The sequence below is a fragment of the Cariama cristata genome, unplaced genomic scaffold (assembly GCF_000690535.1).
Source record: "Cariama cristata isolate BGI_N322 unplaced genomic scaffold, ASM69053v1 scaffold22691, whole genome shotgun sequence".
NCBI lineage: Eukaryota > Metazoa > Chordata > Aves > Cariamiformes > Cariamidae > Cariama > Cariama cristata.
This window is the reverse complement of record NW_009601296.1, coordinates 1-14405: the sequence shown is the minus strand read 5'-3', so window position 1 is coordinate 14405 and position 14405 is coordinate 1. Positions and strand designations below refer to the sequence as shown.

The following is a 14405-nucleotide window of genomic DNA, read 5'->3' as shown; positions in this document are numbered from 1 at the left end:
GGGCCCAGCTGTGGGCAGGGGCTCGTCAGGCCCCACAGCAGGCTGGGAGGCTCTGCGGCCATAAAAAGCAGCCTCCACCAGAAGGAGAGGGGTTATTGCAGATTTTGGTAAATAGGACTGGAAGGGCTGAAGTGGAAGTAAAAGCTAAGGCCCTCTCTAGCCTGGCCCTGAGCCCTTGGGGCTCTGTGAAGAATGTCTGCGTGGCATGTGAGGAGCAGAGACCTGCGCTGTGGCTGGCAAGGTAGGGCCTCTGGCAGGCAGCCTTTGTTGTGGTTAATGGTGGCCTTTACGTCCTCCCTGTGGGAAGGGGCTTGTGTGGAACGGGTGGGCTATGTGCCCCTGCTGGGCTATGCTAATGGTTTTGGAATGGAGGCCATGTTGAGCGCTGGTGTGGTGGGGTTTCCAGTGAGGAGAGGTGCTGTGGGCCGATCAGGGCGTGGCTGGACTGAAATCTGCTGGTGTGGCTGCTGCCATCTGAGGGGGAGGGTGTGCGGTCGTGGGCCTCTGCCTGACTACATCTCTGGCTTGTTCAGGCTGGCATAGCTGCTTCTTCCCTTGCACTTCTGTGTGGCTTTCTCAGTTGGGGAAAAATAGGTGTAAATGGTGTGACCGATCTTCTGTTGCTTGTCCTGAAGGTCCTCCAGGCTATGAGCACAGCGGTGCTCTTGGGAAGGATGGAGTGAAATGTCACTGTGCCAGGAGCTTGGTCAGCACTGTGTGGCTGCCAGGAGGTGTGCCAGCTATGCAAGGAAAGCTGTGCTTCTGACCTGCTCAGCAAAGCACCCTGGTCCTGCGTGTGCTGGACAGGTGGGGGTATTGCAGTAGCAGGCCTTTGGCAGAAAAAGATTAAATTTTTCTGTAGGGTTATAAAATGTAACTGGGCTTGAAGGTAGGATTGCCTTTGGAAAAGTAGTTTATTCTGGCTCCAGTAATGTCTACTGAAATTAACTGACAATAGAAATTACTGTCCTGTAAGTCCTGTAAGGAATAGATACAAATCTCAATTTAAGAAAGATAGAAGACCTAAAACTAATTCACCAGTCTCTTAAAGAAAAATTAATGCTTCCTTTTATTCACTCTAAGCTTTCTCTGTTCTTCTTAATTTGTGTGCCACCACAGACCTCCTCTTTAGGACCAGAGGTAGAGATGGTCTGAATGAGCTTGCCAGGTCTGAGTTCCTGCAAGCTCTAGGGAAATACCAATTCCTGTCTAGCTTTGAATTTTTATTTCTAGTTTTAGTAAATTAATGTGACTTTCCATATTGCTTCCGTCTTAACATACTGCAGAAAGTTTTTGCTTTGAGGGGAAAAAAAACTATATAAATGAGCTGAAGGACAGGAAACGGCATTTGTCACAGTGGAGATCCAGCAATTCTTTACTCACAAGAGTTTTGTGAAGCTTACTGAATACTTGAAGAAAAATTGTAGGATGCTTAACCAGAAGTTGCTAATATATTAACTTCAGGGCAAAGAGTGAACACAGTCTGCGCTCTGCCTCCCTGAGCTTCAGGTGGGGTCCACTTGCAGACCTGAATACTGGCATCTCTTCCCAGAACAGTGAAGGCTTACCTGTGTGGCTCTTATTAATCTTAATACAGTTGTCTTGACTGCACAACTAGATCAAATAGTTCTTACAGGTCTTGGTTAGGAGGGTGAGCTATATGGTAAAGATAAAGGACATTATTTGCCCTGAAATTACCATATAATAGCCCATGTCACTAGACAAACCATTCTTCACAAAAACCAGACTGGAATCAAGCTGCCTTCATTATGAACAGACACACTGGTATTTTTGTATTTATTAAATTAAAACCACACAAAATATAACTGCACACAAGAACACACATCTGATATTCCAATGTCGTATCTCACAAAGAAAAATCTCTTGCTGTAACTCTTCCCTTTTTTAGCAGAAATCCAATTTGCAAACAGTTGTTTAACCGCAAAGGCTTTAACTAATCAAAACAAGTCAAATTCCCCTTTCTAGGAATACATCATAACCACACACAGACACACACACAGAGTTCAGAGGCAAGTTTTGCAGCCCTGAAGTAGACAAAACTTCCACAGCAAACCTGCCTGTGTTTGCAGAATAAGTAAAGTTCTATTATTTTCATACTTGGTCATTTACAAGCAAACTTATTTCGTATTTTTAAATACTTAAAACAAATTTCACTCTAACAAGTATTTACAAAATCTTTACTAAAGATCAACATCCTGCATAAAGGTGACCTCAAGGATATATTGTTGCTACCATGCTGCAGTTTGCACAGAAGGGGCATAAAGGCCATTGCTAGTTTTGGAAGGCTTAAACCCTTTGTTGATATAGCATAAGGACATTAACCTATGGAAGGCAGAAGAGGTCATAATTTCAGTGCAATTACCCATTCATGACTTGTTTTAAGTACATCAAGATGAGTCCAAAAGACTTGGGTTTTGAATTATTCACCATTTAGTTCTTTAAGAACTGATTTCATGGAAAGTTTTCAGGCCATCACATCTGTCTTCTACTGGTGATACGAAGAAGTTGCATAGAGGCCTTCCTCATTCTCCTCCTCTCTAAAAAGAAAATGATCATAATCATCAGATCAGGAACATTCCATGTCTCAGCAGTAAAACTGTAATGCAAATGCAGATAACCAGTTTTCCTAATGGATCAAAATAGATAGGCAAGATTGGCATTGCCTAACAGGAATGCTACTTGTAGTATGCTACTGTTCACTATATATCTCTGGAGTTCTCGTTATGTTCCAAGAGCAGAATGCTGAAAACAAGTAAAGCTGTGCAGGTTCAACATCAGAATGTATTTAGAGTTTAATGAACTATTCTTGACACTACAGTGCCAAATCAATGTAAAATAGTGAAGGATAAACAAGGGGAGGGCATGCTGGAGTTTCAGTACTGTTGCTTTCAAATTCTTTTTTTTAAAAAGCAAGCTTAGTTTTTCAGCCTTTTGAATGGCAGGGGATGCAGATGGACCAAATGAGGCAAGAATGGCAGCAGTCCATCATAGTTGTAGCTGGATCTGTGCCTTGATGCTGCAAGGATGTTCCTTCAGTGGGCTCCTTGATGTGTGTTTCCTGTGCCTCAACCAATATTGAGACTGATCACTTGGATTTTCTTAGAAAATAGTTGCCTCCAAGTGCTATTGCTAATGCAATGACTGGATAAACCAAAGTAGTGTTGCTATTAAAACAATCCTCAGGAAAAATCAGTCTGTCTGTTTACTTGACGTTATTGCCTTTAAAAAAAAAGCAGTTATGTAAACCTAATTGCAGTGCAGCATCCAGTACTAATTCAAGCATGCCAAGTTCTCCAAAGATCATTGTTTTCTACTACTGTAGCTTCAAAACTATGTTCCTGAGAGCCTATTCTTAAAACTGCTGCCAATTTTAGTGTTTTGGTGAGAACAGAAAGACTTAACAGTTGCTACACTGTGAGCTTCAAAGGATTTCCAGTTACTTCTAATACTGCATGTGCCTCCATATAAAGGTACAGTTATTCAAATAGTCTAATAATGGTATAAGGTAAAAACTATATATTTCAATAGTGTTCCAAACCCCAATCATGCAGACTTTTCCCTACTAACTTCTAAACATGATTATCTACAGTTTAAATTTCATATAACCCCCCCAGAACAGAGCTGGAGGAAAGAACCCTATAAACTAACCAATGAGCTAAATAACTTGCACTCACTTTCCCAGCCCTTCCCTGTTCTTGGGTGGTCCAGCAAAATTATCTTAAGTCAATGACATGGCATTTCTTTTGCCTTGAAACAATCTTGTAAAAAAAAAAAACTCAAAAAAACCAGGTTGCATGAAACTGGTAGTTATTGCAGGGATGTGTGGTTACAGTAGCACTGAGAAGAGATTTTTAGCCTTTCTTACAAATACTACATCTATCTACATTAGTAATGCTACAGACCCAGTACCAAGCATGACTCTTAAGATACAGATGATCTGTGTATGTTTAAGTAGTATCTTTCTTTATATCATCACTTCTGCATTCAAAATTGCCATGGAATACTGATTTGCAGATGGTGCTCATAATACCTGGCATGACAGTCAAGTAAGGAAACAAACAATTAACATTTAGTTGAATAAGCACTAAAGCACTTTTGATCTATAAATTGTCTCAAGACAATATATTTTAAAACTTTTTTCAGAATTGAAACCTATCAACATACCAAGCTTGTAAGACTGGACTGCAGGACTGTAAAATTCAACCATAACTACTTGCCTGAAGCTAAATATTTCAAGAAGTGTATTCTCAAGCTCTGATGTATGCCCTTCTGGGGCAATGGGTTTCTAGCCACATATGCCCAGAACATAATTGCAAATTGCAATCTCCTGCTAGTTTGTAAGGATGAGGAACTTTTATATTTTCAGAGCTTAGACTATCCAGTAAGGGAGAAACTTTGTATGCTGTACACTGAAAATTACTTTGTACTACTTAGTTTTGGTTGATTTCCCCTTTTAGGAGAATAAAATATGGCAGAGTTATGGTAAAAAGACCTTCCTTCTAATCGGAGGCTCCTGGAATCAGCCTTTCAGTCATTTTTCTTGAAAGCCTGAATATAAGAATAACATCCATAATGACACAGCAACAGCCAAACACTGGACTGAAATTAGCTGCAGTTGATTATGGTGGATAGTAGAGGTGAATATGGAAACTGAAGAGTTGAAACAGTGATGTTATATTAACAGGTCTTCAGACATCAAAGTAACAAAACACTACTCTAAGCTGTTCGTCTCTACTTTCCTTATGAAATACACACTTGGACTATGGGCTCTTACTTGGCAATTGCTAGAAGGCAGAAGACTGGCACTTGGGTTACAGCCAGCTTTGAGGGGTTTCTGTGTGTGGCAGGGACACAAGAACCATGTAGTAGGTCATTATGCTTGAACCTAAGCAAAGCAGTGACTGGCTGTAATGTGCAAAATAAATCTCTGAGCAAGGCTTAGGCATGCTGTAGTTGGCACTAAGGGCTGGCAAGAACAGCTTCTAACCTTCTGTCCCAGGCTGCAGTGCTAGGCTATGCGATGAGTTCTACAATGCATTACTCCAAACCAAGGTAATGGCCAGGAAATATTATTAGTGTAGATCTTCAGAACTGTACATAACAAATAAAGGTCTGTTCCAATGGCTTAAAAACAAGCCAAGCTTTACATGAAATAAAATTACATAGTAGCAGCTCTGGCCCATGGCCCACAAGCACCAATGTGGCAGTGTGTGTATGTTTAATGACCAAGCAACTTTCTTCACTTTTAAGATGCTTAAAATAGCAAAGTGGTAAATCACAGCAATGTTCTCCTTCAGGCAAAGGGAAGGGAACAGCACAGCATTACAAAGCTTCACAGTGCTGTCTCTTCCCATTTGCTGTTGCCAAATTACCCAGTAGGTTACAGCAGCTGAAAGACATCTACTGCAAGCTATTGTATTAGCATTTTTTATTGTGGCGTGATGCATAACCACTCTAAGACCAAGCACACCTGAGTGAAAAAGTAAACTCAAAACCAGTGCTTGGATGCTTCTAGAATCCACAGTTAAACAAGGCAGCGATCTGAGTTTGTGAGTTAATAGCTTTTGGAAGTCTGAAAGGATTCTCCACAGCCAGCCTCCTTTGAGGTATCTGTTTTCATAGCTGATAGCCAATGATGGTGAAAAATTATCGGGCAAATTAACTCAATTAGTTATGAGTTTCAAATGCTTCAACACCCTACTCTTTACTAGATTCAGGTCAAGGCAAATGAGCAGATGACAATGTATGGTTCTGTTACCATGCTGCACAGCAGTTATATTGGCTTGTATAACCAACAGTGATTACAGTGGCTCTAGTCAATGACAAGGTTTTCAAAATAAGTCACTAAAAGGCAAATGCAGAAAGCTGTGACCTGTCTCGGAGGCAACAGTATATGGTCCTAGTGTTCTAGTCTACTCTAGACTCTGTAAGTCTAAGGACTCTTTATAGAGCTTGCATTAGACCTCTGGTGTTCAGCTACCTGATACAAAAAGCATCACTAAACTTAATTTTAGCTTTGGCATTCTGAATCATGCCTAACAGCATTTTGGGCAAGATGTACTACCATATTTTCTCAAACTATTACAAGTTGCTTTTCTTCCATGTGTAGATAAAACTAATAATGGGTATTCATTTACATTCTATAATCTTTAATGTTCATCTACCTGTACAGCTATTAAAGTTGAATCTCTAGTCTACATCTGCACCTATGTGCTCCTCCATTTTTCTACCTAAAAGCAAAAGGCTTTAGCTGGGAAGAAGCTGGCTGAAGAGATTAATATATTTTACTCCTTTGAGAGCCCTTAAAGGGGTGATTTCAAGAGTTAATGTAATTCACCTTAAGCTGTCTTTGTAGCACAATGCAGTTTCTGATTAGTACACTTTGATCAGAACTGGTGCATGTACACACATGCATTCTTGGTAACTTTAAGGGAGACCAAAGTAAAGAGCAATTTGAGATGTCATGATTCTCTCCATCTGTCAAATCAGGCTCATGGGTAAGGTGAGAATTTATGACTCTTCAAGTTCTGGAATGGACAGTCTGCTTCTGCTTGCAGTTTTCTTAGTTTCAATGTCCCCTTTGGTGGTAGCAGATGTGACTCTAGGAGCTCCCTTCTTACACTCAAACAGGCACTTAAGTACCCTGCAGTGTTGGTGCAGGTCACGTTCTAAACAGGCCTTGACAAGGCAATCTGAATACAGAAGGCCAGAGTAGCTGGGAACAGCACTCTCTTAATTTCATAAATGGCTTTCACTCTAAGAATGAACAACTTGCACATCCATGAGGCTGGTTTACTATCATGATGGCTGTCTAACTTTCAAGGCTTCCTATCCAAGCAAGGGCCAAGAAAGGTATAGGCAGAAGGGAGAACAGGTGCCTCCTGGGGAGTTGCTGGAGCATGGTAAGGAATGTTGCCACCTTCCAGTCTGGGCCCAAAAACACCATTGATGGTATGTAGCTGAAAAGTATCTCCAGGACTTTTGGCAGTGGTCTCCTCCTACTCCTGCTCTCTGCAAGGAGTAAACATTTACTTTGGTCCTTTGGCACTTCCTGTCAGACTGTGAAGGGGTGAGCACAGCTGGAGAAGATAAGGCAAGTGTGGTTTTTTGTGAGCCATGACTGAAAGCCAGAGGTGGTGGAGTGGCAGGTGACATTATAAAGACTTTATCAGACATACAGGAAGCTTTTCTCTTCAGAAGCTTTAGATACCATCCTGCTCAGCAGATAGCCTGCAGCTCTGTACTTCATGCTTCCTGTAGCATCAAGACCAATAAAAATCTGTGCTCTATGCATAATTAACAAAATTACCTGCTAAATCTGAACAGGAGGTAGGAAAGTAACTCATCCTCCTGTATCCATTACTCCTTGGGAGGAAATTTGGTACTAGGTGCTCACTCCTCAAGTTGCAACTTAAGCAATATAGGAAATGGATATTGCTAGTAGCGGTGTATTATTTCTGTGGGTCACTCACTGTATTGGCTCTGCTCATGGCGCAGCAAGGTCTACATGAATTTCCTTCCATAAATTAGCATGTTATTTTGTTGAAGGGATGTCAAAATAACCACCTTCCTCTGGCACAGACTGTCATTTCCTGTGACCCAGCTTAACTGCTGGGTCAACACCCACTCTAATCTGTGTTAGATACGAATGTCTAATGATCTGACAATCAGCAGCTACACATTTTGATAGTCTACATTGTTTCAAATTCATTCATTTGCATTGTTATATTTGAACAGAGAAGGATCTGAGTTCAAAGAGCTATTTTTCCTTTGTGATGTAATCAATTCAAAAGAAAATAACTGACAAGTGTTTTAACAAGATGTGAAAGCATTCCAGCCTTCTCCAAGACTAACTCTAAACCACTGCCCTTCTGGCGATGGAGAGTTGCATGTGGAGTGCAATAGGTAATGAATTATCTTAAGCTGTCTTATGGGATATTTCTCCACATGAGGCCTGTCCAATTGCTAAATGCAACATACTGCTCCTCAAATTTTTGTCTACTGAATGAAGTTTTTATGTTGCTGAAACAATACCTTAACTTCTTAAAGAAATTATGGGACTCTATGCTCAATAGATTTGGTCCTGAAAGATTACTTCTTAACATGACAGAGTGCTGGCTCCCTCCAGTCATACCCGTTATTGTCAAGAAAGGCCACCTCAGCATCACCCACTGAGGCAATTTCTGCAGAGAATAAACATGACAGACAACCAGCCCAAGAGACTCCCTGTGAACAAGCTGAGGAAGGTTGTCCCAAGAACATGGGAAAACAAACACTACTGAAGTCCATTCTCACTCTAAGTCTTTCTGTACTCTCCATGGGATACCTACATATGTAAGGGGATAATCACTGTGGTAGAGAGGTCAAAATGTACTGCTTTTTCTGTAAGTGTGTGGGAGCTCCTGCCTGTAGAAGAAATGCTGAAGAAAAGATGGAGGTCTACACAGTTGGATCCACAAGGGAGGGACTACATTGGGAAAGGAGATAGGATAGCTTAACTGAAATTGCAACACAGAATATTTGCACAATTATGAGGCAATTTGGGACAGAAGAAAAATGCAATCATGCCTTGCTGTACACAATCAGCTTCCACACAGGCCTTGGCTTAGTACTCTACTGAAAACTATGGGTTTGCTTAAATAGTTGCCCACTTACATAGCAAGACATCTTGGAGAATACTGGTGTTCTAGCTTTCATGGAATATTATTGCTATTCCATAAACAACATATTGTGAGGTAGCCTTTATAACTGCCACATGAAGGCACCTGCCAATGGTGTGCTCTGAATGTATCTGCTGCATGATAATAGCATAGACTTGCTGTTGACAAATTAAAACTACAGATGTTGTCTAAGACTCCATGAAGAGGGTTCATCTTAGACTAAAAACCCTCCAGGATGAGATTAAGATGCTTAATACTGAAAGTGGCATTTACCTGACATTGTCATCTTTTAGTTTTCTGGCTGCTTGTTTGGATAACTTAATCTGCAAGTCCAATCTCTGTAGGAAATCTTTGGCAGACAGTTCTTCTGGTGCAGTGGGCTGATTGTCAGGCTCTTGGGGACTGGGAGAAGAACTACTTTCTTCCTGAACTGTCACTAGTCCTTCATCACAAGAAGAGGAGCTGTCAACAGTTTCATTCTCAGGAGACTCCAGTGAATTAAGTCCATTGAACAGTAATGGTTTCTCTGATATAACAGGAATATTCAGGGTTTTCCTCAGAAATATACAGTCATTAGTGAACAGTTTATTTGCCCTCTTTATTTGTTCCATCTGAAAAAGATAGGAAAAATATAAGTTATTAGGTTTTGGCAAAGTATAAAGTACTAACCTTCTGAAGTAGTACAGTAACCTTTAGTTACAATAAATCTATACTTTTGTTGCAGCAGCAATGACTTCAGGAAGGGACTTTTTGTAAAGTGATTTCAGAGGGTATGTTCTGTCTCTACCCTTTTTAACTCAACACCCTAGCTTCTTCCTTTTATGTAGATTTGACTCCAAAATAGTGGTCTTTCTAAAGTCTTGCACTACCTAAAGATGCTTTTCTTGAACTGTTTTCTAATCTCCATACAGGCTCACATAAACAACTTGCCAAAGAATAAAAATTCTACGGCAAAAGTGCTGCTGATCTGGATTTATATTACAGTAAGGCTTAGAACTGCTAGCAGCTGCTGTAGGTGAACCCTCTGGTAAAAGACATGCATAATACAAACAAGGGGTGATAAAGTTACCTTGAGCATTCTAGGACATGTTAGTTATGAACAGTGAGCACCACCAGTCTTGGAAGAGCAGTATATGCCTCATCCATGGTATTTCCTCTCCTACCTGATGTAACAACTTGATTTCAGATGAAGTTCTGATTTTCAGTGAGAAGTCAGGCAGTGAAAATAATGGGGGGGGGCTCTTAAACACTTTGTAATGCAGCTGCATAGACTAGCAGCTGCATTTGTTCAGTAAAGTGAATCTACAGTTGCTGAATCAACAGCAACTTCATGTATGTAACAACACATGGTAACAGCCACCATATAACTGTTAAATATTTTTTTATGCAACTTTTACCTAAGTACTTCTTACAACCTACTCATCAGTATAGATGATCTCATGACAGAAGTAAGAAGGCTCCATCTTTCTCAGCATATTAATGTATAAAGCTTCATTTGTTCTATACTTAACCTGAGAAGCTATTATAAATGCCATTGCTTTACAGGCAAAGAAAAGCTCCCAGTAAATGTTTACTATCTCCCTACTGAGAATGTTGTTTAAGTTCTTACTCAAAATTTCCCTTCCAAGTCAACAACAGTTAAACTAGCTTCCTATTTCTCAATTGCAAGCTTTAAAAAAAGCACAGAAATTGGTAGCCATGATTATGTGACTTTAAGCTTTACTTATAACCTGAACTCAGATTTCATTAGGAGAAGTCCTAAGTGAAAGAAAGAAAAGTGACCATTCTGGTCCACTGGTGACTGTGATAAGCAGAAATCCTTAATCACTACAGTACTACAATGATAAATGCACTCTAAACCTGCTTGAACACAAGTGTAAAGAGAACAGAAAATACCTCTTGCCTGCATTAGTGTTATTCATTTTTATTAAACTAAATGGAGCTAAACTGAGTAAGAATAAAGACTAAGTCTTGTAATAGGAGTCTTACTGATAGTATAATCACCCAGAAAAAGTTGAGCACACAAGTGCTAACCACTCACTACTTCAGAGTCTGAATTATCTTGAGTTCAGTGCTCAGATGATGAAAAAACTGCTCTACCATCTTATCCTTGTCAGTCTTAAACTCTTTTACACTTTGCCACTACTTGGAGTCCTTGCCAATTGCAAAAGACAAGACCATTGTTAACTGATAATAATTGGATTAACGTGCCTGTGCATTTCTTACACTGAACATACTAGCAGGAGAAGCTGTCTAAAACCAAGGGAAATCAGTGGAGATGTTAGTCTGTCTTTTCTCTGCAGATATGAGACTGGCTACTTGCAGAACTGGAATAAACCACTGCATGCAATGTAGAACTGTACTGTGTAGTAAGAGTATCTGCTGCAATGCCATTGTAGGCCTGGTGTCATGTATGGATGCACTTGCTTGGGTCCTGGAAGCCTAATGAAATCTTTCTCCCTAAAAATAAAGAGGAGATTCTCTCTAGAAAGGCTAGGTGTATGGGGAAGTAGTGAAAACTGTGCAGTAAAGCTCAGCAGTAAGCTATTTCTACCCATTAAATATACAAAAATGGTATTCTCAAAGACAACCCCAACCTGTTGATGCAGATGGCTAAGACGATGAAATGATTGGAATAATCTCTTTCAAAAACTGAAGAGCTAACATTCAGGGTCAGACAGTAAGTTACTATGAGTAGCTTATTACCCTTCCAGCTCCTGAAGCCTGGAAACTATTTTTAGTTAGCCTTACATGGTATATGGTGTTAGTTCTCTCCCAAGCTGAGTACCATCTGAAGGGCATAAAGGAAGCTTCACCTGACTTAGTAATGAGACCTATAAGGGCCATCAGATGCTAGTGTAAATGTCAATTGTCAAAATCTCTAGAAGCTGTCTGTCTTGATGGGTATCAAAAAATGTTTAAAATGCTAGCTGGAGCTTTTCTCTAAAAATACAACACAAGCTGAAAACAGATCTCTACTACAGGGGAGCTGGAAGATGATGCTTCAGTAGGTGATAAATAATGCACTGTACAGCTATTCTCTAGCCTATTTCACTGCAACTCTACCTCTGGTTATTTCTTTCTAAATTACCTTTTAAATACTATCTCATGGCATTTGGAAGACTGCACCTCTGTACTGAGTAACAATGAAATGGGAAATACTTGGTTCTAAAAAGAACATCCCTCAGCCTTGAGCAGGTTACTTGATATGTGCAATATGTACTACTTCTACAACTCAGTATGGCTCCATACATTCATAGGTGTATGGAGAGCAGGCCTGAAAAACAGTGGGGTTTTTAGTGCTATGAAAACTGAACTAATGTCTTAGCTACAGACCTATAACAGTGAAAGCGTGTGCTAAAGCCTTTGCTCTTAATACTTTCACTGAAGCTGCACTGATGCATAAACTGGTGCTGAGCTAATCCATCAAAACTGCTTCTAATGACAAAGGAAAGCCTTCTTCCTTCTCCCATCAAAAAGGATACCTTTGTATGATGGAAAACAGCACTCAAACTGAACCATAAATGTGATACTAAACATTAGTTCTGTGTTAATTTACCCAGCAGGGTTCAAAGGAAGATCTAATGAATGCAAGCCATACAAGATTAATAGACAGTATCTGGGGAGAGGGGTGAAGGGCAGAGAATGAGGCCAAACAAAGCACACATCTCTTGCCCCAACATAGTGTTTTCATGCATCTTAAACTGCCTATGCTACGTCATGCCAAGGCAAGCAGTGGACAGGATGTCTCTTGCTACAAAGTAACTCTCAGTGAGGAAAACCACAGGGGGGAACTTCTAAAAATGGTAATACTGGAGGCAATGGCAGCCAAAGATAATTCTGATGTTCCCATTGCAGCAACTCCCACTTCTAGCCAAGTACAGAAGCAATGTAATGACTCTTTACAGGAAGTCAGTCTTTCATTCAATTCTTCATTTTGCTAAAAGCAAACATGTTTGCATACGTTCCTACCCGAAGTTGAAAACCATTAAAGCAAAAACACAATGGCTGATTTCAGCTAACTTGGCATTGCTCTTAGGTTAAACTGACAAGAAATGTCCCTTTCTCAATTGAAGTCTATAAAGATGCAGCTTTGGCTTCTCATGCAGAATATTAGCAACACTAAATCAAATAACAAATGGTATGTTTAAAAAACAGCATTTATACTTTAAATGCATCATTAGCACAGCAAAAGCTTACTAAACTCATACTATGAATAAAGCTTATGGTTCATAAGTTAAACCTATTTTTTTCAGAGAGTACAGGTTTGATCAGCAACCTCACTTTAGCTGAAAGGGAGTTGTACAGTGTTTAGAAATATCTTTTTTCTAGAAACCTACTATTTTAGTGATCTGTATATTTTTCACTTATTGCAGTGAGCAAATACACTTCTGAATGAAAAACAACATACCTAAGTCATTTAGGTGAGACACTATCCATTATGGAAAGCACTGCCAAAAATAAAAATTCAAACAAATCCAATGAGCAGCTCAGGTCACTTCGCTTTGCCCCTGTGGTGAGCAAAACTTTGCCATTAATCCTGTTGCCAACAACACTTGGTGAAAAGTGGCTTAATCTTTAAGGGAAGAAAAATAGACTTTTAAGCCTTATCACAACAAAGGCCGAATGCTGTTGAAGCTGCTGGAAGGCTTTAGTGTAGATCTTTTATAATCAGAGAAGGAAAAGAAACCTGTTCCAGTCAGAACCTATTAAACTGGGACTGCATTGTACCTCTCCTAGGAAGAGTCCAACTGGAAAGCGCTCTCTGCAGCTCATGTGAAAGTGGCATTCACTGTGTGCTAGTAACATGCTGTTAGCTATGCTCATCAGCTGCTTTGTCCCAAGCAATTTTGCATGCTGGGACTACTGAAGCTGTGTACAGGTATGTCAGTTGGTAGCTCACTGGGCCCCAAATAAGCTGGAATGAAGGTAGGGTAGGTGAGCTCTGCTCTGTGGGGAATGGTGGTGTTAGGGCGTGCTGGTAGATCCTATTGGGCTCTGCATGTCTTAGATTGGCATAAGTCTTTCTATGTTTTCCACGGAAGTAAACTTTCCTCTCCATAGGAAGAGAGCAGAAAAGCAGCAACACTTTTAAAACTGGAAGAAAGTTTTTTCTTCTTGTCACAGCCTATGTGTCAACCTCAAAAATAATGATTCTTTTTAATGTAAGTTTAATTACTTTTTTAAAATCTGAAGTGAGTGTAGGGGTGAATTGCCAGGTGAGCATAGGTTTACTCGGTGGCAGTAAGTGTATCTCCTTTCCCTAGAGGCCACTGGTGAGTCCCACAAACGCAGCACTTGGTAGTTTCAAGCCCGTGCGGGAAAAGGCCCTGTGCCCTGTCTCAGGCAGTGCAAACTTCACCCATTTGCCATCGGAACTGGGTGCTGACCCCTTCAAGCAGGTTATAAGATTGGGATGTCAGCATTTTAAATACTGAAACTAAAACTAGCACCGTATCCATGGTAAGAACTGGATCTTCTGCCCACTACGGGTAGGAAATGCTCTGGACAAGTTCATACTGTAACCTCTCAGCTGCTTTCCACTTCCAGTGCCTCTCCCCCGTTGGCTCCGTTACTTTTTCTGGGCCTAACACCTGCCCGCCGCTGTTACGAGAACCAATCGCCGCTACCGGCCCTGCAGCCTCCGGGACTGAGCCCCGCCCCGGCGGCGCTCGCCTTACCGTGACGCCGTACTTGAGGGCAATGCCCTGCAGCGTGTCCCCG

General features: G+C 40.6%; 1 protein-coding gene across 1 annotated transcript; it reads right to left on the bottom strand.

Annotated features, from left to right (window-relative positions):
• Window positions 1-1788: 1788 nt before the first annotated feature.
• On the bottom strand, window positions 1789-14399 carry LYSMD2 (LysM, putative peptidoglycan-binding, domain containing 2). The gene is made up of 3 exons (XM_009710408.1): window positions 14363-14399; window positions 8955-9292; window positions 1789-2558 (listed from the first exon to the last, which is right to left on the bottom strand). The coding sequence occupies exons 2-3, from the start codon at window positions 9290-9292 to the stop codon at window positions 2507-2509; spliced, it is 390 nt and encodes a 129-aa protein (XP_009708710.1). The 5' UTR covers window positions 14363-14399; the 3' UTR covers window positions 1789-2506.
• Between the last annotated feature and the right edge of the window lie 6 nt (window positions 14400-14405).